Source organism: Xenopus laevis, chromosome 7L (genome assembly GCF_017654675.1).
Source record: "Xenopus laevis strain J_2021 chromosome 7L, Xenopus_laevis_v10.1, whole genome shotgun sequence".
NCBI lineage: Eukaryota > Metazoa > Chordata > Amphibia > Anura > Pipidae > Xenopus > Xenopus laevis.
The window spans coordinates 81,648,450-81,674,897 of record NC_054383.1 but is presented as its reverse complement, the minus strand read 5'-3'; the positions used below and the strand labels follow the sequence as shown (position 1 = coordinate 81,674,897).

Below are 26,448 nucleotides of genomic sequence, written 5' to 3'. Positions count from 1 at the left end.
CAAAAAAATAATTACCACTGCCTTGTACAAGAACATTGTCATATTGAAATGAAAATGTAACTTATTGGGAGCAGCCTTCATGCTGACAATAGGTGGCTTGCTATATATATGTAAAAACTATAGCTGTAGATTGATCCTTGTTTGCTGAGGTCACCACCATCTATTTAGGGAAGGGAAGGGCAGATTTTTCTTTGACAAGAAGCATATGCTTTGTGCATCTGAGCATGGAACGAAGGTCCTGGTTACACCTTGCAGTTTCATTATTGTACAGTCATGACTCCGTCAAGACTTTTTACATCCATCCTTTGCTGATGGGGCTGAAAATCAGAAGTTGCTTTCTATGCTGCATAATGTTCAGCTAAAAAAAAACTTTGTGGCATCTCTATATTTAGGATTAAAGGAGAACTGCAATTTTTGAGACAAAAAAATGAATTTCCAGTTTGTGAGTATAGGAATTTGAATTTTTTCTCAATTTTTTGCTCACAATAAGTGCACTTTGATGAATTGTATTCATTAGGACCCTGCACTGAGCACTGCATAGATACAGGAAATTTTATTCGCTGAAAAGAAGTCAGAGGACCATTTATCAAAGGTCAAATTTTAGTGGTATTAGATCTTTTTGCAACCACGATTTCTCTAAAATCACAAATGCCATGAAAGTTATTAAAAGATCCGTAAATAAAAGGTATGAATGGAAAAAAGTGCAGAAAAAATACTTAATATATTTAGACGTTTTAGAGTTTTAGAGAAATTAAAAATAAAATTCGAATTTATAAAGAAAAAATACGATTGGTGAAAAAAAAATGAAATGCGAATGTCAGAAAATAGGTGCCTAATGTCCAGTTCCTAAAAATATGCTACAACCCCAGATCATTTTACATTAGAATAAAGCCAAAAGAATGAAGTACATGTGCCCCTTATCCTGAAGTAATAAGTTACATTTTATTTATGTTCTACATTAAAAGGCATGCAGGTAAGATGTAATAAATGGCATGTCCAAAAATGCTCTAGGGCAGTGCTGTCGGTACCGAGGGCTGGAATTTTTCCAATCTACATGGTGGAGGGCCGATAACGGAAGTCAGTGTTAGCCACTCCCTCTTTTTAGACCACACCCATGTTACCGCAAGACCATGTACACATTAATAGCACATCAAAAAAACAAATGGTTGGTGCTCACTGCAGGGATCAGGGCTGGAACTAGGGGTAGGCAGGGTAGGCGGCTGTCTAGGGCGCCATCATTGAGAGGCGCACTTTTTTCAAGCGTTTATTTAATAATTTGTTTCAGTAATCATGGTCATCCAGTTGGGTGGAATACATCTCCATCCCCTTCTCCCTCTTGCCGGCAAGTAATAGCTCCTTCTGGGGGGCTGCTTGGTGTGGCTCTCGCTGCTCTCAGCCTTGCACAGTTGCACTGAACTGAAGACATTCTGTTACTGTAAAGTGTGAAGCTTACTGCTGACACAGCCAGGTACAGATTTGGGGGCCATATGTTTGCTGTTGCTGCTGGGCTGGGCGCTGGCACAGGTACATAAATACTGGGGTCAATATGATGTGATCAGATTTATTTTTGGCTGCTGCTGACACAGGTAAAGATTGGGGGCAATATGATTTCTGCAGGAGGGCTGTATAATGGATGGCTGCTGAGCTTGCAGTGTTGTACACTTTCTTGCTCTCTTTATTTAAAAACCATCATGGTAAGGAGGGAAATGGTAATGCAGGACAGGGGGGCACTGATTGAAGCTCTTGCCTAGGGTGTCAAACTACCTTGAGCCTGCCCTGTCAAGGATGTCACTCATATGTGAAAAAAGTTAAGTCATATTAAGACATACCAATAAATCCATATGCCTCCTCCTCCCTTGTGTTCAATACAGTACCACAGCATATGATTAAACACCTTAGGGGCCACTAACAATAATTTTCAAATGCTAACAAACCCCCAGAACAAATACCAAAGTATGACACACACAGGAGCATAGGGAAGGCAGAACAGAGCAGGAGACAGGAATCAGGACCAGTCTAATATGTACTACATACAGTCACACAGTGCTGGTGCCCATTAGTTCACTATAAATTTGGATCTTATAGTAAAAAACCAACATTTTTTTAAGTTTCTGGCATTTGAACTTTAATAAATAACCCCCAAAGTACTATGTTGGAAAGCAGACCATACAGGCATACTGTATTTATTGCTGAAATTTATGGGACCACAGTGAATATAAATACAAATATTCAATGATACATCTTTTAGGACTGTTAGATCTACCTCTCCCCTTACTTTATTCTACTGTTAAGTTGGCAATATGTGAAAAGATCTGTTTGCTTTGTAAAATTTTGCATAATTTGGCTACCCTGATTGTGACCCCTAAACATGTCAACCAGCTTGCTTAAAGAGATACTGACACCAGAAATGTAACCTTTTTTTAAATCTACCATAAAATTGACTTCTTATAATTTTGCTATAAAGTATTTGCCCAATACTTTTACATTACCTATCTGACTCCCTGCGATCGCCTATGAGGGGGCTGCCATATTTGTGCAGCAGGAGTCTGTTAGCATTAGAAACTCGAACTGACAGGCTGAGATGGGACAGTAATGTTGGCAAAACAGTCAGGTTTAGGAACTTCAACTAACAATAACAAAACCTCTCAGCAAACAAAGCAGCATGACCTATAGGTAACTTTTAATGTACATTCATATTTTCAAAAGTTGTTTTTTAGTGTCAGTATCACTTGTTCACAGCAATGAACAAGGAATATAGATTTCCCTTACCTTACATAACTTTCCCGGGAAGCTCATATTTCTCTTCTCTGGGAATGGATCAGTCACTGTCCAGAATAGGTAATATGTCATACTGTCGACAGTCATTCATTGCTTTTGATGATGATCAAATAATCCACTTTGGTCAACCAATGTTGCTTGTTTGTTATATCTCTTGATAATGCATCAATGGAATCTTAGATCGGTGGCCAGTTGCATCTGTAACACACGCCACTATATCTAACAGGTCTCTCTCTATCTCCAGTTTGAGAAGGTTGGTAAACGCCAGATTACTGCACGCAAATCTCCTATCACAATCTCCCATGTGCCCTGTCCATCTTTTGGAGAACTGGTTGGTTAAGGAAGGAAAATAATCTGATTATAGTGCAGTAGACCTTTGGGAGAGGTCCCATGCTCTCCTCAACCAATGGAATTTTTTATACTGTCTGTTAAGATTTCTGGCTGTTTTCTGTGGCAGGGGCATATACTTTAGAGCAGTGATCCCCAACCAATGGCTTGTGAGTAACATGTTGCTCGCCAACCTCTTGGATGTTGCTCCCAGTGGCCTCAAACTAGGTGCTTATTTTTGAATTCCTGGCTTGAAGGCAAGCTCTGGTTGTATAAAAAGCAAGTGTACTGCCAAATACAGTCTCCTGTAGAGTGCAAGTCTACATAGGGCTAACAAATAGCCAATCATAGCACTTATTTTGCACCACCCAGGAAAATATTTTAAGCTTGCAATGCTCCTCGACTCTCTTTACATCTGAATGTTGCTCACAGATGCAAAAGCTTGGGGACTCCTGCTTATTCTTACCATGCAGTGATTAATTGTCTTTGTTTGACAATAGGCATGAGGCAACTTTAAATTGAGAATATTCATAGATCACAAATAAACCCCTGGCAGACAAAAATGATTTCTAGATGTTACAAACCAACCAATTAAATTGTATTTTTTATGTAGCACAAGCAGATAGATGCACATGCATTTTGTGTATATACAGTATATATATATATATATATATATATATATATATATATATATAGATTTTTATTTATGTACATAAAATAAAGACAAGGGTTAATTAAATCTGAGTTGCTTATATATTATACAGGTATAGGATCCAATATCCGGAAACCCGTTATACAGAAAGCTTCAAATTCTAATCAAATAATTAAAATTTTTTAAAAATGATTTCCTTTTTCTCTGTAGTAATGAAACAGTAACTTTTATTTGGCATTATTGGAGACAAAATAATCCTATTGGGTTTAAATCATGTTTAAGTTATTTTTTAGTAGACTTAAGCTATGGAGATCCAAAATATGTAAAGATCCCTCAACCGGAAACCCCAGGTCCTCAGCATTCTGGATATTAGGTCCCATACCTGTATAATCAAGTTGCTCTTCTCTATCCCCCTCAGTGCAATCTGTAAGTGGGGATAGTGGGGGTTGTTTAGCAATAAAGGGCATATTTGCACTTGCACTTGCAATGAATCAAATTTTGGTTTTCATTGTTCTGCCTGCACCTGGATGGAAAAAAGCCTATTACTGACTGGTTGCTATGGGTTACTGTTTAGGTTGAAATGTATCCAGTATTTATAAAAGTAAACATTAAAGGAACAGTTCAGTGTAAAAATAAAAACTAGGTAAATAGATAGACTGTCCAAAATAAAAAATGTTTCTAATATAGTTAGTTAGACAAAACGTCGGGGATTATTTATCAAAGTCTGATTTTATCTCAACATTTTCTGCTACAAACTCCGATCAAATCCGCTCGGGTTTTTTACTCTTATTTATTATTACATTTTCCTGAAAATTTTCTTTGCAGGAAAACATTTCACAGATTTTCCACCCGAAAACTCTGATTTCTTATGCCCGAAAACTTTGGGGTATTGCACGAAACCCAGCGCACATCAAAAAATCATTGGATTTCTCCCATTGACTTATATGCAACCTCAACAGGTCTGAGATGCCGGATTTTCTGATTCGGACTTTTTCATTCTCGGGGTTTAATAAATTCACAAATTTTTTGCATTTGGATTTTAGTAAATAACCCCCGTAATGTATAAAGGCTGGAGTGACTGGATGTTTAATATAATAGCCAGAACACAACGTCCTGCTTTTCAGCTCTCTATGGGGGAAATTTACTAAAGGGCGAAGTGGCTAAAGCTAGTGAAAATTCCATAAGCGTGACATCATTTTGGCACTTTGCCGATTTACTAACGGGTGCTGGCGTCTACTAGCGAAGTAGACATACTCTAGCGCTACTTCACACCCTAACGCCAGGCGTAGTAGCGGTCTGGCGAATGGATGGATTTTACTGAACGTTACCTCTTGCGCCAGACTTGACTTCGCCAGCTCAGACCAGGCGAAGTGCAATAGAGTAGATAGGAGGATCTTCAAAAACAGTTGAAATTATTAATAAGTCCCAAAAAACGCTGGCGTCTTTTACATTTTTCAGGGTGATAGGCTGAAAAAGATCGAAAATTTTTTTTGGGGTACCCTCCTTCCCCCCTACATTTCCTAACATATGGCACCTAAACTATACAGTGGGCACATGTGTAGGGCAAAATAACAACTCTATTTTATTTAATGATATTAATGATATTTTCCCAGGCTTGTGTAGTGTAATGTATTTGCTGCTACATACACGTCCATTGTACTTTAACTTGGCGCCGCATGCAAATTAGGCATCGCTAGCGCAACTTCGCTTTGCTAGACGAATTAACGCTAGCGTAACTTCGCTTTGCTTGACCAATTACGCTAGCGTAACTTCGCTACCTTTTGCTCCCTGGGCGCAACTTCAGATTTTATTGAATTTGAGCATCCCTGGCGAAACTACCTGGCGTTGTGTTGGAAAGCCGCTGCTAGCGCATTTTCGGCGCTTAGTGAATTTGCCCCTAATTCTTAGTTGGTCAGCGACTTGAAGGGGGGCCACATGGTACATATCTGTTCTGTGAGTTTGCTTAATTAAACCTCGGAATTCTGCTCACATTCAAAAGTAACTGGTATGACCCAAGTACAATATTTTAGAATACTTTATTTTATAAAATGTACATCACATTTACCCACAGTTGTAGCAATTGAATTTGTAAAATACCCATATGACATCCCTCCCCAAGTCCCGTCCGTGTACCCTCAAGCATAGCCACCATTACAGAGATTGAAATTACAAATCTAAACACAGCTTTTGCTTGGAGGGCAACATTACAAAATTACAGCATATAGTTCACCAGGAGATTTGATAACTTCATCCTAAAAACAGGACAGGGATGGTACTCCCTAAGGAGAATTGGCCTCAGAGGTCCTCGCTTGTCAGTGTGAATGCTGATAAAATGAATAAAGTAATGGCATGAAACAGCAGTAGAACACAATGTCATATGTCTACAGCTGCAGACAAAAATGTCTGTGTAATACATCATTTGCCTACATTTGCTGGGTCTAGAATTCTCCCTATTTACAGCCTATAACAATAAAAAGAATGTATTTGTTAGGGTGATTTACCCCAAGCAAAACATATATTATTTAGTACCTGACAATTAGATGTGCAATTATTTGTTTGTATTATTGTAGTACCGCAAACTACAACTCACATTCGGTTGCTGGCAGAGCAGCTGTCAGTTTTGAGCCGAGTACATTGTCTTAACTCCAGCGTGTTTTCACTTAAGCATTTCAGCTGCTAAATATTAGCCCTTTCAAAATGCTCTGTGTCTGTCTATGATATCTGGATGATATGCGTAGATTGAGTCAACACATAGGAATACGAGTACCGCACAATTACCACATTGTCATGCCTACTGTACCAGTGAGCCCAAAAATACATTATGTGTGTGGAAATCTGTCCATAATAGACGATGGTGAGGAACTAATTACATTTAAATTCATTATAATTGTGACTCCGTTTCTTTTTTTATCTTGGGGCTTGTGGCATGCAGGGGCGTATTCTCGAACACTATCGAAGAAGTACATAAAAACCGCCATTGCTACTTCCCATTCACTTGCACAAGAAACAAAACACAGCACTACTACTGGTTTGTTTGAGCTTCAACATGCTCTAGAACAGGGGTCCCCAACCTTTTTTTACCCGTGAGCCACATTCAAAAGTAAAAAGAGTTGGGGAGCAACACAAGCCTGAGTAAAGTTCCTAGGGTGCTAAATAAGGGATGTGATTGGCCATTTTGTAGCCCCTATATAGGCTAACAGCCCACAGGAGGCTCTAGTTGGCAGTACACCTGATTTTTATGCAACAAAAACTTACCTAATAATCAGTTAGGGCAGTGGTGTCTAATGATAAAAACCTCAACTATTCGTGCCCAAGGCTTTATTGATAGGTAGGCATCTTCACATAAAGGTGACTGAATCCAGTGAAAACAGCAAGTAAATGATAAATCACCAACTCTCAATTCCCTCCCTGTTCCTCAGCCTCACTAATTTTTTCCATGATCATGATGTATTGTACAACTACATGGGAGCTTTAAAAAATTGCTTAGTTTCTTTACATATTCTAATAAACTATGTGCTACTCTGGGTTTTAATGATGTCCCATTTGAGGAGGGGGGAGGTATTCTACTCTTCCATGTCATTTAATTACTTCCAAGCAGAGTTTGCAGTGAATAGATACAAATAGCCAGGGACGAACAAGTACTGCCCCATCCCTTCCTCGATCATTTGCATATATATACTAGTAGGATTCATTCTATGTAAATGAGCGATGAAGAAACAGATCTCACATTGCGCTATCTATTTCATCCTCAACCAGTGTTGCTCACCAACCCCTTGGATGTTGCTCCTAGTGGCCCTAAACCAGGTGCTAATTTTTGAATTTCAGACTTGGCAGCAAGCCTTTGTTGCATAAAAACGAGTTGTACTGAGAAACAAAGCCTCCTGCAGGCTGCCAGTCCACATAGGAGCTACCAAATAGACAATCACATCCCATAGTTGGCATCCCAGGTACTTTTTCATGCATGTGTTTTTCCCCAACTCTTTTTATATTTAAAAAAGTTTGGGGACCCCCTCTATAATATGAAAAGTTCTGAATCCCATTGAGTAAGTGCATAGTTTACCAGACCAGAGTGATTTTATTAAGAGACTTTTACTTCAATCTTACAAAAAGGGTAATATCCTCTTTAATGTAACTATAAAAGCTCAAAGGATGCAGCATATTCTTAAATACTTGCATGGAAACCTTCTGGCGTGCCAATTTATAAAGTGTGATCTCCAGAGTCTTAAAGTGGCCATAGACACACAGATACTATCTTACGAATCGAGGATTCGTACGATTTTCGGATTGTGTGTGGCGTGTGCCGACATCTTTCGTCCGGCGGAGATCGGTCGTTTGGTCGATCGGTCAGGTTTGATTTTGACCTGACCGATCCCGCCGGAGCCCATGGCACATCGTAATCGGATCGTTCGGCCGTACGGCCAAACAATCAGATTACCCCCGATATAGCCATGCTTGTTTAATGGCATATGGGGGAAAGATCTGCTCGTTTGGAGATATTGCCAAACGAAGCGGATCTTTGCGTCTATGGCCACCTTTACCTATAATTTACACAAAAACTGTAAACCTCAATAGATCGGCACAGTCGACCAAAGTCAATGGGAACAAAAAACTGTGCTTTGAAAATGTGCATGGAAACTGATGTAGTCAAACTGTAAAATATATGCAGCTTCAACTGAATGGAGGATTATTTTCTCCTTGAAGTATGATGTGGGACATTTTATATGAAGAATGGAGGATTATTTTCTCCTTGAAGTATGATGTGGGACATTTTATATGAAGAATGGAGGATTATTTTCTCCTTGAAGTATGATGTGGGACATTTTATATGAAGTGACTATAAGTTGCAGCAACTTCAAAATATAGTCAAAAAAACACAAAGGGTAAACTACATGAAAATAAAAATGGTCAATTGAGATGAACAAGTTGGGCCATACCCTATAGTACATCCCTTCTTTCAGAGGAATCAATACATATAGAAACTGCCATGTCATTTTCTTCTGAACCATCAGTAAGGAAATTCTATTCAGTTAGTAAGAAACATATATCGATAAGAACACTCTGCTGTCCCTTTATAGGCTGAGAATTCCTGAGCAGAAGCAAATAAGACAACAGCTCTGTCTCATATGTATAAATGCAAGTGTAAAGAAATGGGATGTTCTGTACATAATATATAGCATGCCCTTATTCTTTACTGCCTATTTATGCTAAAACGTAGAGGATGAACACTACTTATAAGTGAGCACTTTATAAAGGAGCTGTTGAAAAACACATTTTTGTTTTTGACACAGATAAAGCAATTCTCCGTTTATTTTCCAGTTGGATTCTTACAGATATAAATTCCTACCACTTTATGCTTGTATCTATTTGACTTCAAGTGGCAGACAATTACCGTATTGTATGATTTTTGCAATAGAATGGTTAACTTAAGGTGGCCATACGCAAGAACGTACCCTCATTTGCAGAGGTTGGAAAATAATCAGATCTTTAGCAGATTTGGACACTCATTTGAAGAGATTTTCACATTGGCTTAATAGATATCTGGCTTAATTTGGAAGGAATGACAACTAGTATCAATATTAGTTGTGTATGGGCAGCTTTATGGGGCATGGGTTCAAAGGAAAACAAGCATGATTTAAAGCATAGTAGGGTTTATGTTTGCACAGAACATCCTTTCAATGCACATTTTGGCATTTTGCCACTCCATTTGGCATAGATATGGTTAGAACTGTCTCCCTCTATTCATGATCCCAAGAGGTACTAATTACTACTACTTTATATCAGTACCAATATATGTATATGCAGAGAAGGTTAATTCTGTGCACATGATTAGCTGGACCCTCATACAATACTATGTACCAATAATATGTATATGCAGAGAAGGAATATTCTCTGGACCCTCATACAATACTATGTATTTGAGGGTAAAATCCATGCCAATGATAACCTCCTATTTATAATCAGGATGTATTTTCCATTTGGCATGCCTAAATTGCTTGTGAAGAGAAATGGGTAGTGTTCTGTATGCCAAAATAAATATATTATTTTCAGTATAGGCAAGGGGCCCATAGAGTCGAAATCTCTACAAAGAATTACAGATTTAAGTGCAATTAAATGGGTTGCCTGTTAACCCATAATAATCAGAGACCACATATTCTAAAACATTTTGCCTGAAACCTCACCAGCGAGCTGTGGGATAGTCTGTTGATCAGGGCTTGTGGTATGGCTGATGTGTTCAGTGAAATCCCTGCATGTATAATGAGATATGAAAGGTGCAGAGGAATGCTAACACTTTATAGATCACTTACATAAAACAGAGCAGCATGGCACATACAAAATAGAATGCTGGACTTGAAAAGGACCCTGTGACCCATCTGGTAACAGCCATGGTATGTTCCCAATTTTTAAAAAAATTATCTCTGTAAAGGCTCCTGGCTCCCTTTTAGCATAGAGTCCATGTCTGTGAAGCAGCAGATGGACAAGGAGGCTCTTAGGAGAATCAAAGAGACATGTTTCAACAGACTTGACTCCAGACTACAAGACAAACTCTCGAAAGGGTGCTCCAATCTGGGAACCAAGTGCATGTCCAGGTTCTCAAGACTCCTGGTGTCTGCAGATCTGAAGTATAGTCCCATATCATATACTTTTTCCAGATCTAGTAGTGTTGTCACGTGAAACCATTCAAGTCTGACTGTCACGTCCATTATTTGTATTTTAACAGATATTATTAAAGTCACCCAGCAGCAGTTCTGTGAGTCCTGGAAGGCTGTGCACGGGTGATCTTTATCGTGTTGGCAATTGGTAGTGCAGTGTAATTTTGAGGGAGGTATGGCACATGGTTTTGTTTGAATTTCAATGTACAACCATTGCTTAGAAAAATTCCACTAGGACCCAAACAGAACAAGAAATGCACAATATACAAAAAGATTCCCACAGACCATTAAGCAGCCATCTTCCCATTGTCTTTGCCCAACCCCACACCAGGTAGGGTTAGGATGGCAGGGTGCAGAGCATCATTACGTATCTCTGGAAATCAGCGAATTCCCAAAATACATGAAAAAAACAACATAACCAACAATATTCAGATTTATAATCCAGTGTCTGGGTAAAGAAGTTTGGGGAGGCAGTGTGTGTAATGAAAGCCAGGCAAGATTTAGTGGGTATGTGTGTTTATGAATGTGTGTGTATGCAAGTGTGGGAATTATGTTCAAGGGAATGTCTGCCAGTTGGAATGCAGAAGACAGGCATGTTTCATATTATGTAGTTAAACTTTAAGTAACATTTGCTTTTTTAATTTAAATACCATAAAATGACCGTGTGTGGTGAGTTCTTAAGCCACATTGTGTTTGTCAAAAAGTCATGTTCCTTTTGCTGTCCACAAATAGCATGCTGTGCATGAATGAGAGTTTAGTTGGAAAACGTTTCGATTTTCTTTTGCTGCATTAGCTGGTGTTAATGCAAACAGTGTCATGCTGTTATGTAAATTAAAAAAAACATGCAGCTATTCGTGTGTAAATTATTGTGGTGTGTTGTGTGTGCATGTTTATTTAGTGAAGGAATGTGACAAATGTGTATCAGACTGGGCATAACTGTACTGGGCCATGTTGTGTCACTGGTGTAAATATGTATTCTTTCTAGGTCATAGTGACCCTGTAGTTGTGAGTCATATAAAAAGATAGATTATATTTATATATATATATTTATATCAAGAAACAAAAAAGGTCTGGTCACATTGTTGCTCCCACCAGCCTCTTGTCTTAACCCCAGTTCAAGGGGTGGGGCATGTGCATGAATCAAGCCATAGATGTCCATTTAGCTGTTCACTTCTTTCACACATACCACTCTTTCTTGGAGATGAAAGAACCATCGTTTTGGGGCACCAAATTGTCAGGCATGTCATCTGGTTCATACTGGAATCCTAGCGTTCTGTCTTCATTATAACATCGACGATCACCCTCCTCCACAGTGAAGTATGGACGCTTAGACTCATCATCAAATTTTTGACCCAGCTTATGTCTATTCAGACCCTCATCATCCTCCTCCTCTTCATAGCTGCTGCTTCCCACTGGACCTGGCTTCTTCTCATCATCAGAGTCCTCAGGATACTGAAGGCTCTGTGCCATTGGTGGGTGTTGTGCTACTCCTGCCTTGCTATAACCATTTCCATATACGTGTTTCTTGGTGTTATAGTCTCCTTTGAAGGTGTGATGTCTTTTTCGCAGTACGACAAATATCAGTACTGACACTGCAAGCACAAGAACGACTCCTCCCACTGCGCCTCCCACGATTGCTGTTGGAAATGTGGAGGACTCTCTCCGGTCCAGTCTCCCAGGAGTAGTTGGGGTGAAAGGGAATTCTGGGTAGGAAAGACAAGGAGAGGGACAATGTCAGGTTCTGGCTACATGCTAAAACCCAAGAGCAGAGACGCAAACAAAAAGGGTGCAGGAAGTTCTACAGCTGCAACCTTCCAACCTTTTTTTAACCCCATTTCAGATGTATGACTACCAGTTCCTATATGAAATTTACAATATATATATATATATATAAAATATTTAGACTGAATGTCTATGGGATTGCACCAACAAAGTGATCTTAGTAAACAAATGTAAGGCATAATACATTTACATTTCAAGATCTCTTTATAGGTCAATATCACCCTTTCTTGGACCAATTTAAGTGGGAGAAAACATCTATTATATATATATATATATATATATATATATATATATATATATATATATATATATATATATATATATATATATATATATATATATTTAGATATACACATTACCTCAACCCTTATTAGGCATTTCATCTTAAAAATCCTACCTCTGTTGACTTTAGCTCAATCATAAAGAAAAGAAGTAGTACAAACTTACCAGAATTTACCTAGTTCAGTAATTGAGATGTTATAGACATTTACATTAATAAATGGCTCCATAAATAGCTAAGGCTTCTGTAATAGTATTTCAAACTGCTATGCTTGCGTCCCTGCTTTGGAGGAGGAAATGGGACAGGAAAGAATAGGAAAAATACTGGATAAAGGGAAGGATGGGGAAAGGAATTAGAGGTCTCCATCTGAGTTCCATAGAATATTTGGCAAGAAATGACAGCAACCAACTGAAGTTAGAAGCAATCCCTGAAACCAGAAAGAGAGGAAGCTATACAGGTCTCAGTGTCTGTAAGACATCCCCGATCAAAGGAGGTGCTAACAGCTTTTAAGTCAGTTATAATATCACCGAATACCTAGAAATGCTGCCAAGAGAAGGAAGGTAACCAAGGAATCAGTTTTGCAACTCAAATACATTTTCAGATATTAGACCAGTTATGGATCTCCCCCCAAGGCTGGAGAAGAAATGGAAGTTTACTTTTATAATAACTACTTTTTCTAATGAATCTATCACTTCTCATTCTCAGCACTGGGCATATGACACCTCAAAATATCACATCAGTATTTCATTGATCACCCATATTTAATCTTTAAATTACCATCAAGGTATGCGGTTAAAGGTAAATAACAGTTGTGAGGCTAAAACCGAAACATGGCATTATTATTTATGGCATTTTCACTTGTATGTATTATATGAGCAAATGTATATAATATGAAAAAATGCAGTTGGAGTTGAGAGACCTGTATAAAAGCTATTCCTTGATCCCTTGTACGTGCTGATCATATCTTCTATGTGATTATATGATGAGAGAGAAAGAAAGAAAGAAAGAAAGAAAGAGAGAGAATTCTGTTTTTCTATAGCTTTTATATAAGATAACTTTGGATTTGATTTTGTAGGTACCATGTGAGCAAGTTTAGCCATTCCTAAACACTTTTGAGATTAAATTAAAAAAAGTGGTGTGTAGATCTGCTCCTGAAACAGTCCAAAAGAAAAAGTTATATTGTGGTCTCATCAAAAAAAGACCCCCAGTCCAAGGGTTGTCAAATTTTGGAAATTTCAGTAGCCAAAATAATATAAAAAATCTTTATTAGGACATATGGCCAAATGGGCAAAAACCACGTTAGGCTACGCGTCCTAATAAAGTTTTTTTATGTTTATATTATTTTGGCTACTGCATTACTACTGTGTCTCTTCTTATTTATATTGAAATTCCCTATACTTTTTTTATTAGCAAGATGCCTAAACTGCCTACCTGCATGGCTTTACGTGTATTCTAACTATATGCCATTGCTCTGCCCAATCCACCAGTGTCCAGTTCTTTCCCCAGAAAGCAAATGCGCCTCAACTTGCACATTCTTTATGCATACTGTGTGGTTACATTATCCAACATACGAGATACTTCAGTATGTATGTATGTATGATGTAAAAGGAAAGCCATTAACTACATTTTCCTTCATGCCTGCATATATTACATAGGCATAGAGAAATCTGTGCGTCCTGTAAACACAGTTTATTTAGTGCTTTCAGATGCAACACAGAGATGATTTCAGGCTCATCAAACTATACATACACATATACAAACACACACAGACTAAAGATTGGGAGGATAACCACCCGAAGTGTCCCTGCGGGAAACCTGCTGATGATATGCGGCCCCTCCCTGCAATTCCTTTCACAAAGGGCTTTGTGTGTGACATGTGCAGACTTGTGAGCACAGGCTCAGATGAGGGCTAAACCTGATTTCTGTTCCTTGTTTCTTTTTATTTCTTGGGACAGGCCCATGTTCTCACCCTTAGGGGTTGGATGGAATCTATTCAATTGTTCTATGCAGCTGTTTAGGTGTGGGGAAACTGTGACACAGATCTCTGAGCATTATTTGCTAAAGGTGGCCATGCACAGGGAGATCCGCTCGTTTGGCGCCCACATTGAGGTGGGCGATATCGTGCTCATCCGTTCGTGGGCCCTAGGCCCAACGATCGGATCAGAATGGAGGGCATATGGGTGGTCGGATCGCAGGACCTCATGATTGAAAAGATGCGGCCGCGATCCAGCAGGATTTTTTAACTGCCCGATCGAGATCTTCCCTACTTTTGTGCCACATATGGGCCAATAAGCTGCCGACTCGGTCTGTCGCCAGCTTTTATCGGCCCGTGTATGGGGGCCTTTACAGCTAAAATGCACATGATTGAGCAAAAAAGAAAAACATTTTTTTTTTGAAAGACAACAATGTGCAGTCACAAAGACATATCCTAACATAAATGATCAAATACTTCAACACGTACATAAGCTAAACAAATCAAAGCCACGCTGTATCAAACACGTTTATAAACATGTAACTCTGCGTACAAAAGACCCTCACAACATACAAAATGCAGACACAGCACATTATCTAAGCATCCTACACACATTTGCACAGATACAGGACAGTATGCCAAGAAAGACCGACATACACTGTACATACAGTACAGAACACACAAGCCAGGGAAATACATGAAAAGCTTTCAGTACACAAACGAAGAGTGCCTCAGTCATTACTCTATTCTCTCACTATTACCCATCTTTTCTTAAATGGCCTAATAATCACTCTGTTGAGTACTTTTATTTGAAATTTGAAATAAATAGAGATGGAGAAGGTGTTGGCAGGTAGGCAGCAATACCCATGTTTTTACTGTTGGCCTTACCTGTCACATTAACTTCAATTTGACCCGTACGACTGCCAACGGCATTTTTGGCTTCACAAATGTACGTTCCAGAGAAACCGTAGGTGACCTCCCCTCGAAAGTGCAGAGTGTTATTATTTACGACGGCATTATCTGGCAGTGAGCCATTGGCCCTGTGGGAAGAAAGACATCATGTGTATGAGGAAGGGGCCAGTATGAAGACAAACAAGGAAATAATTTATACACAAATAGAGTGCTACACCCAACCCCACCACCAGCTATGGTGAGAGTATAGTACTGAAACAAAAACAATATTTGGGTAGGAGGCCGATACCACTTTCATATGCATAAAATTATATCTGCTAAACTGAAAGCAAACCCTTCATATAAAGTTTGTCATGTGACTTTAAAGCTCTGAACTGAACACACCAGTTTTTTTTTCACAGATGTTTATAAAAGTTTTCTACGTTCATGTTTCTTACATTTGAATAAGGTCACACATTTCGGGGCAGATTTTTTAAGGATCAAGTTGTGTGTTTCCACAAAAATTCGAGTTTTCGAGGTTATGTCAAAACGTAATTCTTCGGGTAAAAAAAAAACCTTGAATTTTTTTGATATTTATTATACCCCGGCCCTGGAAATAGCTCGATTCTGAAAATACACCTGTCAAGGTCACGTAGGAGTCAATGGAAAAGGTCCTGTGAATGAACCATTTGAATATGATAATAGCCTTTATGATGTTCGACCTTTTTTTCTGAGTTTTTTGCCCAAAAACTCGATCAATTTGAGCGATTTAAGTTTAATTTGAATTTTCCCCAAACTCATTGATTCCAGTTTTTTCCAATATAAGAAAACATTTGAGTTGTGAGGTATAAAAATCTCTAACATTCGACCTTTGATAAATAACCCCCCATAATGTGGCAGATTATATTCCCATTATTCTCTCTAATCATAAATGGATGGATTCAATGCATCCCTAATTATGTCATTAACCATTTGCCATAACATTAAACATAGTTATTGTGTCAACTGCAACCTATTCCATGGTTTTCACAAACAATGGCAGGACGAAGGCTTATGACAATTAATAGGGATGCCGCTGTCTACTTAAATTACACTATTATTACTAACATAGATTAGTTTAACTGTTACTTACATTCTCCACTCATATAGAGAAGGAGGAGGGTTGGCGTCTGCTGTGCAGGTCAGTTTAACTTCTGGTCTTCTTACATACCAATTCCCATCAAAACCTTCAATAGTAACATGTGGTTCATCTGCAAAACATGGCAGAAATAATAGTGAAAGGGCAAAATAAATAAAAGATGAAAACAAACATTTCTACGTCATATACAGTATAACAGCTCTTTTCACTGCATACAAGAAGCAACCTTCAGGTGCAAAGACATAGGCAAACCAGGCTGTTCGTTACTGGTATTCTTAATTGAACTACACAAGAGTTAACAGCTAATTACTAACTGGATGGCATGGATTAGAGAGTCAGGGCAACCTGTATTATTGTATAATTTTTTTTATAATACATAAAGGGGCAGATTTTTTTCTGGTCAAAACTCTCAAATTCTAATTTCGAGATTTATCGTATGATGGCCCTTTAAGAATTTAAATTAGACTAGTTAACACCTTAAACCTGCCGAGTTGCTGTATAAGTCAATGGGAGAGGTCCAGGGAACATTTTTGTGATGTTTGCAGCCTTCCTGACATTTGAGTTTTTTCTGAGAAAAAATGAATCAAGTTTTTTTAATTCAATTCAAGTATTTCTAAATCGAATTGAATTCTATTCAAATGTTTTCTAATTCGAATCAAATTCGATTCTAGTTTTCTGGTCGATCAAATTCGTCCGAGAGGAGAAAATTCGATTTTATTAACACATTTTGACTCATCGAATCACATTTTTTGATTTGTCTAAAACAGAAAGCTGGGAGGAATCCTGTCCCAGTTCTGTGAATTATTCACATGCCACAATTGCTGCACAGGCCTCCAGGTCCACCGTGTGATACAATAAATCAGCCTGAGGGTGTCTGAATTGTGCCTTTCTGGCTATCTATGTTCACGGCCAAATTCCACTAATAGCGACATGACTGTGTTAGATAAGGCATTTTTTGTCTTATTTGAGAATTGGTTAAAGGGGTGGTTTACTGTAAAGATAACTTTTAGTATGTTATAGAATGACCCATTCCTAGGGCAACAATTGCTTAACCAAGCAATTTGATTATTTGCCTTCTTCTTCTATGTCCTGTTTTCAAATGGGGGTGACTGACCCCAGCAGCTCCGTGAGGCTAAAATTGTATTGCTATTGTTAATTTCTATAACTTATTTTTGTATGCAGACCCTCTCCTTTTCATATTCTGGTCTCTTGTTCAAACCACTGCCTGGTTGCTAGGGTAAATCAGACCCAGCAAACAGGTAGCTTCTGAAATTGCAAACTGGAGAGCTGCTGAACAAAAAGCTAAATAACTGAAAAACCATTAATACCAATTGCAAATTGACATAGAATAATAAAGTCTACATCATACTAAAAGTTAATATAAAGTTGAACAACCCCTTTAAGTGACAATAAAAATCTTTTACTAATAATAAGGAGATAACACAATCAGTAATTGTTAGCGCTACAGGTTTAGAACTGGTCTGGTACCCAAAAAGGGTGACAGCTAAATTAAAATGACCATCTCCAGTCTGTTAAATGGACCTGTCACCCAGACACAAAAATCTGTATAATAAAAGTCCTTTTCAAATTAAACATGAAATCCAATTTCTATTTTTTTATTAAAGCATTCATAGCTGTTGTAAGCTCATTTAAAATCTCAGCTGTCAATCAAATATTGTCTGCCCCTCCTCTATGCCCTGGGCATAGAGGCGGGGCAGACAATTACTTTCACTTTCCATTCAGCACTTCCTATATGTCACTGCTCTCCACATATTCCCCCGTTCTCTTTACTATTTAATTGTGTAGCCAGGGCATGGGGATGGACATCGGACCCCCATTCTGGTGCACAAACAAGATTCTGAGATGATGCAAGGCTTGCCTTAATAACAGTGTCCACAAAATGGCTGCTGCCTGCTTACTATAATTTTGAAATCCCAGATTGAAGGAAACAAGATTCAAATAATTTATATAGTATAGTTAAAGTTCATTTTGGTTAACTAATGTGATAAAATAGGATTTTGAATAATTTTTTCGGGTGTCGGGTCCCCTTTAACTGTCGGGGATCTATAATGTATCTGAAAATCCATTAGACATAGAAGACAGAAGGTTCGACGCTCAATAAAGGACCTCCTGGCTTGTGAGCAATAAAGGTGTAATTTGTGGAGCCAGTGGATGCCTGAAGCCTGGCTGCCCATTACACACCTGTATAGCTGTGTTTACACACAAAATAAGACTGTGTATATAAGGATGTGGCCTATAATTTCAAAGTGATATCTAGGATTAGTCAACTATTGCAAGATTTGGAGCAGCTGAACATCTGCTATACACGGGAGACAGAAGGTTCTATTCATGCAGATCTACCTTGGTGGAATTTTTCATATAATTATGCTGATTGCATAAAAGTGAAAGTTAACTACACTCGGTTTATAAGTAACAATTACTTTTTTTTTAACAGACAGCAATTTAGTTGAACCTTTTTTTAACGGTCAAAAACAAATGAAATGAAAAATAAACCCCAATTTGATGTATTTCCCTTTAGAAAGACACAGAATTGTCTTCCTATTTTCTGGAGGAATACATTTTCTATTATCAAAGGTTGTTTTAAAAATAAAAGGGCAGAGTGTTTTGTTCCATCAGTTTCATGATGTTTTACCTGAGTACCGATCACAGAGTTCTGTAAAGCCAAACAGCATTATAACGGAATAAAGCCAAAATTACCCATTATTAAAACATTGTGGTTGTAGCCTGCTGATTTTTTCCCTACACAAAACACACCAGGGAAGATTTACAGAAGGACCTGTTGGGATTCACAATTTAAAGTTTATATCTATTCACATTTAATGTTAAATAAAATGTTCTAGTGGTAAAATAAGCATCATTTGCCTGCCAATATTCATGTGAATGTGCTTGCTTATTCTAATTCCATTTGGAAACCAGCTGTCAAAAGCCATGTTTGATCAAAATCTCATTCCATTCAGCTATTTCAAAAAGCAACAAGCAATTATTATTGTCCTTTTATAGTCCTGACATGCGATGCAGAGCAGATCTCTCAATAAACTGAGCTCTTACCCATGGATACTCTGACAAACTTTTTTTTAACCTCTGTAGCCATATTGTTATGGTGCCCCTGTTTGATTCCAACTCTTTTTTTTTTTTTTTTACATTTTAACTAGCTTTACTTCTACTTACACTGAACACTGAGAAGAGTTGTCTGTGTGTATCGTTCGGTCTGATAGTTAATAACACAAGTTAGTGGTTGCTGGTGGGCTTCTCGGTTTGGTACCAGCAGGTAGCGGCTGATTACTGTGACTGTCCCATTATCATTCTTGATCTCTTGATACTCGGGTTCACCCTTCAGCTTGGTTTCCCAGTTCACACTGCTGGGAGGCTTCCCGTTGGCCGATATGCAGGTGGCAACGACAACCTTCTTAGTTGAACCTGGAACTGCAATCAGCTGGTTTGATGTTCCTTCCATATGATTGACAGGTTTGGCTATAGAATGGGAATAAACAAAGATAATTGTAAGGCCTAACAGTAAGACACGGTAACAAAAGAAGAAATATAACGCTCTTCACTGGCCACAGTGCTTGTCTTTTACATGTGCCTGCCCCTGTTAAGTATCCTTAAACTGGCTTTCTTTCTTCTGTACCATACTTAATTCTGGCTTTCCAGATTTCTCCACATGCTATCAATATAATATCTCAACATTTCTGTTTCATTGCCTTCCTCCTTCCATTTATTCCATTCCATCTTGGCATTTTTGTTTTCGGCATGTCTGCTCACAAATTATTCCAATTTGTGGCTTAACGGAGAACTAAACTCTAAAAATTAACATGGCTAAAAATGCCATATTTTATATACTGAACGTATTGCACGAGCCTAAAGTTTCAGCTTGTCAATAGCAGCAATGATCCAGGACTTCAAACTTGTCACAGGGGGTCACCATCTTGGAAAGTGTCTGCGACACTCACATGGGCTCTGAGCAGCTGTTGAGAAGCTAAGCTTAGGGGTCCTCGCACATTATCGAGCAGAATATGAGGTTGGCCTGTAACATAAGCTGATGCTACAAGGCTGATTATTACATTCTGTGGTTTCTGTGCTGCCATGTAGTAAGTATCTGTATTAATTAATAATCAGCCTTATATTGTGACATTTATATTCTATGGGGGTTATTTATCAAAGTCCGAATTTATCTCAGCATTTCCAGCCACAAATTCCGATCTAATCTGCATGTGTTCTTTCAGCATATTTATTATATGATTTTCCAGACAAATTTGCTTTGCGGAAAAAATTTTTACAATTTTTTTGGATTTTTCACCCAAAAACTCCTATTTCTTATGCTTTTTGCCTGAAAAATCAGAAAACTTCAGGGTATTGCACGAAACCCAGCGCACATCAAAAAATCATTGGGACTTCTCCCATTGACTTACATGCAACCTCAACAGGTCTGAGATGACGGATTTTCTGATTTGGACTTTTCCATCCTCGGGGTATAATAAATTACGAAAAATTCATGATTTTTTAAAAGTCCGATTTTTTACTAAATCATTTTTCGGGATTTTTGCATTCGGAGTTTAGTAAATATCCCCCATGTGTACTGTATATTGTGAGTGAGTCCCTAAGCTCAGTAAGGGACAGCAGCACAGAGCATGTACAGTGAATCAGAAAAGAAGATGGGGAGCTACTGGGGCATCTTTGGAGACACAGATCTTTACTGCTAAAGGGCTGTGGTTGCCTTGGGCTGGTACAACATTTCTAGCTACTTCTTTAGTTAAGCTTTAGTTCTCCTTTAAGAATGAAGAAGTTTAAGTTAACAGCTAGCCCCAGGATATTTTATATATGTGGCAAAAGATTACAGAATTTCTGTACGGACTAAACCCAAATTCTCTTTATGCACCAGCTATAGGAAATACATAAGCATAACATTTAAACAAATATTTACACATTTTATTTGCGAGACCATGCTGCATGCTTCCACAATAACCATTTATTTGCAGAAGGCGCTGACATTTAACATGCCAGGAAGGTACAATATATCTTATCTTTTCATAACACATTCCATATCCACAAATTGTCATTATAAGGAACATAAAAGTCCTTTTTAGTAATGGCTATACATCGCATAGTCATATTATTGTTTCATCTGGAATTTCCTTAAGACCATAACATTGTTTTCTAAAGTAGAATATTCTAAACCATAAATCTGTAGGACAGAGGCCTACAGCCCCACTGCCAAAATAAAAAAAAGAGCTAATATAGCGCAGCACAGGAGCCAACTTTGCCTGGGTCTAGTAACCCATAGCAACAAATCTGATGTTTGTTTTCATATAGTTGACTAGTAAATGCCACAGGTTACTACATTTGAAGAAAACTTTTATTGCCTTACCCCAGGATAAGCCACTTGATTTTTTATTCAAGTTTGGCTTATGATTACTGTGCAAGTTTAGTACAATTTTTTAGTACATTTTAGCTTTTAATTATTGATGTATGTAAAATATATAAAAAAAAATGAAGTCCAGGTTATCCTCTTTTCGATATACTGCAGTACACACATTCTACAGTTGAGACATAGATACAGGCAATTTGGATCAAATACAAAAACAGAATTGTCAGATTAAAACAATGCCTGTTTCACACTCAAGTATGTATATGGCTCAGTCAGTATGTATATGTCAGTTTTTGACTCCAGTTCACTGACACCCATTCTATCTATTTGACTTCAACACTGAGTCCCTCTATATTGTTTTTTGCCAGGTATATCCTAAGGGTAAGGGCACACCTGGCGATTCTGGGAGATTAGTCGCCTGGCAACTGATCGCCTCTTCTTTGGGGCGACTAGTCTCCCCGAACGCCTTTCCTCTGTCTTGCTCCGGATATAATGAAAAGTCACCTGCAGCATGGCACACACGGCGCTTCGTATTCCGAAGTCGCCTGAAGTTGCCTCACGAGGATGTGTCATGCTGCAGGCGACTTTTCATTATAGCCGGCGCAAGACAGAGGGAAGGTGTTCAGGGAGATTAGTGATATTTTGGATACAAATCTTCATGTTTCTTCTCCTCAAAATTCCATCTTAAATGCACCTGCTCGGCAAGTGGTATCCGTCACAATTACAGCCATGTAAGCAAGTGGGGGTGTATGTTTGGATGCAAGACTTTAAGGGGCCCATTTACTTAGCTCAAGTGAAGGAATAGAGGAAAAAAACTTTGAATTTCGAATGTTTTTTTTGGCTACTTCCACCATCAAATGGGCTCCTTCGACTCGAACGATTCGAACTAAAAATCGTTGACTATTCGACCATTCGATAGTCAAAGTACTGTCTCTTTAAGAAAAAAATTTGACCCCCTAGTTCGCCACCTAAAAGCTACCGAAGTCAATTTTAGCCTATGGGGAAGGTCCCCATAGGCTTTCTAATGTTTTTTAGGTCGAACAAAAATCGTTTGTTCGATCGATGAACAAATATTGCTAAATCCTTCAACTTCGATATTCGAAGTCGAAGGATTTAACTTCGACAGTCGAATATGGAGGGTTAATCAACCCTCCATATTCGACCTTAAGTAAATTTGCCCCTAAGGTTAGGACTACACGGACGTTTTCATTGCATGTGATTTGTCGCATGCGTTTTGTCGCAGCGTGTCGCGCCGAAAATATCCGTGTAGTCCTACCCTAAAAGGAATTGTTCAGTGTAAAAATAAAAACTGGGTAAATAGATAGGCTGTGCAAAATAAAAAATGTTTTCAATATAGTTAGTTAGCCAAAAATATAATGCATAAAGGCTGGAGTGACTGGATGTGTAACATAATAGCCAGAACACTACTTCCTGCTTTTCAGCTCTCCTGGTTTCCACCAGGCATTAACCAGAGACTTGAGGGGGGGCACATGGGTCGTAACTGTTTGCTTTTGAATCTGAGCTGAATGCTAAGGATCAATTGCAAACTCACTGAACAGTGATGTCCCATGTGGCACCCTTTAAAGTCACTGACTAACTCAAGAGTTAGAGAGCTGAAAAGCAGGAAGTAGTGTTTTGTTAGACACCCAGTCACTCCAGGCTTTATATATTATATTTTTGGCTAACTAACTATATAACATTTTTTATTTTGCACAGCCTATTTACCCAGTTTTTATTTTTACACAGAACTGTACCTTTAATGAATTTATTCAACACGTGCCCTCTTTTACATCCATTTCAGAACTTGAGTGTGGATACAGAAATGACCCCAATAATCTTCAGGTCTGTAGAAGGGACAAAGCCAGGTAGGATTAAAGGCATGTATCAGTATAACTTGATTCTCATCAGGGTATAGAAAGCTCAATTTTGAGTGTGCTTTGTAATACATATATATCTATTGCTAACTGCATTTGAACTCAAAATGCATGCAAGAAAAAATGTCACAAAAGGGGAATTAATGTTTGGATTTCAAAAATGTAGTCTAGCTGTTAAAGGGGAAATATACCCTGCATGAGCTCATTCAGTTGGGCTAAATTGCATAACAGACTTACCTGCCAAAAATAAATATCTATATTTTACATTAGACTTGGAAGTTCATCTGCTTTCCATGGCAGTGAACAGGATGCAGGGGGACTTTATGTCCCAGAATCCATCACTACAAGGTGAGGAAGGGGTTGAATGAAACTGCAAGCCTAAGGGGGCTGGCAAATGGGTTGTAACATGTTTTCTTTCCTTTTCTATATCTATATTCTATATTTCCCATTAACAGAAAAAAAATGTCTAAATCTTCCCCCTGGTAGCACAACATTGATTTATTTTCTTGTTTGCACAGAACTACAAGGCATAGAGTATTTCTCTCTGTCTTGCTATGAATAAAGTAATATTGGCCCTGTTGTTTTTTTGGTGTACACTGCATTTTACATCCACTGTAAGGAGTAAGCCTTGGTTTAACATCCACAAAAGAAAACGTTTACATCCACATATGGATGGTCCAAATAAACATTTCGTGATATACACTGATTAACACTTGAGTTTCAGGTGTAGGACCACACTTACATAGAACAGTAAGATTAAGCTGACTCTCTCGGTTTCCTGTAGGGAAAGTAGCAAATTCACAGATGTATGATCCTTCATCTTCCAGCTGCAATCGGGTCAGCTTGATTGTGCCATCCCGAAAAGAGGGGCTTAGGAAGGATACACGTTCTTTGTAAGGAGGAAGGATAGACACTCCCATTGCAGGGTTGTAGATGGCCACATTTTGCTTTGAGCCATTGGTGGACTTCTGCCATGTGACCTGAGTTATCTTTACACTGGGTAGAGGATTTACAAAATTACAATGAAGCATGACATCGTCACCGGTGTATCCAGAAACTGTCTCATTTACCAGCACCATCTGTGACTGTACTCCTGAAAAAGAACAAAAGAGGTTGTAAATCTCTATCCCAATATGGTAAAAAAAAAGTAATAAGGTTGAAAATACAGCTACCCGATATTTAGAGAGCAAGGCATTATTAGATACAATAGTATCAAAAACACGCTGCTATCCAAAAAAGAAGCATAACAAATAAGTCCATTCATATAAATAAATAAATATATATACATACACAAATTGTTCCTTACACCCCTACTTCATCACAGGCTCAATAATAATAAACTTGCGCACAGCACACATATGGGGTAATGTAATAGGAGTCGGTAACGCAAAAACTATTCGCAATGCGAAAAGTTATGCCTTTGTGCGAACACAGTTTGCTTTGCACAAATTTAATATAGCTTTTGCGAACCCGGAAACTGTTTAATGACCACTTCCGACAGTGGAAGGCAGTTTGCGAATTTTATAGTTTGCGCATTAAAGGTAATAAAACTTCTAACTGAAAAAGCTGTTATATTTGCTCCAAAAGAGTACTGGGTGAATGTAATAAAAGTCGGTAACGGAAAAAAATATTCCCTATGCGAAAATTTATTTTGCGCAAATTTAATCGTTTTTGCGGACCCGGAAATTGTTTAGCGACCACTTCCGACAGTGGAAGAAGGTTTGCCAATTTTATAGTTAGCGCCAGTCCGCAGTGAATGTAATAAAACTTCTTATTGAAAAAGTTGTTATGTTTGCTCCAAAAGATTACCACACCTTCAAGAGCTTCTTAAAAGTGGGCAATGCGCAATTAAAATTCGCAATGCAATAACAGTTTAATGAATATTACATTGCGAGATGTGAATTTTTATTCTTATTGGTGCAAATTGTTTTTCTCTTTGCGACTTTAATTACATTCCTTCTTGTTTTAAATGAGAAATGTCTATTAAAAATTAACAAAAATAGTAGTATAACATTGTTGTCTGTAACAAATGACATTGATTGATTGCCTTCTGATATTTAGCAATTGGTTGTAAGTGAGCTCTTTCAGTTGTTTTGGCAGTTTGATGGCTTTACTCCCTGACACTGTGACAACTGAACGTAGATAAGTGGAGTTTATGATGACTGAGTGCCTTCTGTGATTGTGAGATTTTTCTGTGATTAGTTTGTTTGTTGTGTTTGTATTTGGTCAGGTTATGCTGAGCTACTTTGATTATCTGTGACTAGTACTTAACAGTATTGTGAGAATTCAAAATCATTGAATAACCCTACCAGGTTACCCTAACAATCAAATCAAAATTAGTTCTATGAAACAGCAATCACCAATCTACACAGATCACAGCACATCATGACCGCTCATTTAAATATACAGTACTACTGTACATCTTTACAAATGCAACACGAAAGAAAACCACTGAAATGATCTCTTCTCCCACACACTAAATGACTAGGAAGACATCAAGCCTAACTAAACAGAGAACACCTGTCCTATTACAATACAGACCATCCCCACTCTTTTATGAACGTCTTAGCTAAATGCAATGATTTGACACTCCTTTTCCATTATGTCAATTCATACAAAATAAACTATGAATTTCTTTGCATTCACATCACTTCAGAGCTGCTCATCTGATGCCTAATTTTTCTCACCTCAATTAAATATAATTCTTAATATCCCCTT

At 38.1% G+C, this 26,448-nt stretch overlaps 1 protein-coding gene across 5 annotated transcripts in view; it reads right to left on the bottom strand.

The window, feature by feature from the left end:
- Nucleotides 1-26,448, bottom strand: part of nectin1.L (nectin cell adhesion molecule 1 L homeolog) — a 107,186-nt gene that overhangs the window by 40,326 nt on the left and 40,412 nt on the right. For 4 of the 5 annotated variants that reach the window (XM_041569229.1, XM_041569228.1, XM_041569230.1 and 1 more), the window contains exons 2-5: nt 24,473-24,823; nt 19,660-19,962; nt 16,465-16,582; nt 15,330-15,481 (exon numbers count right to left, since the gene is read on the bottom strand). In XM_041569229.1, the coding sequence (XP_041425163.1) occupies nt 15,330-15,481; nt 16,465-16,582; nt 19,660-19,962; nt 24,473-24,823 (924 nt within the window). Of the gene's footprint in view, nt 1-9,047; nt 12,111-15,329; nt 15,482-16,464; nt 16,583-19,659; nt 19,963-24,472; nt 24,824-26,448 lie in introns of those variants that run through there. The other variant, XM_018224576.2, reaches the window with a different exon arrangement.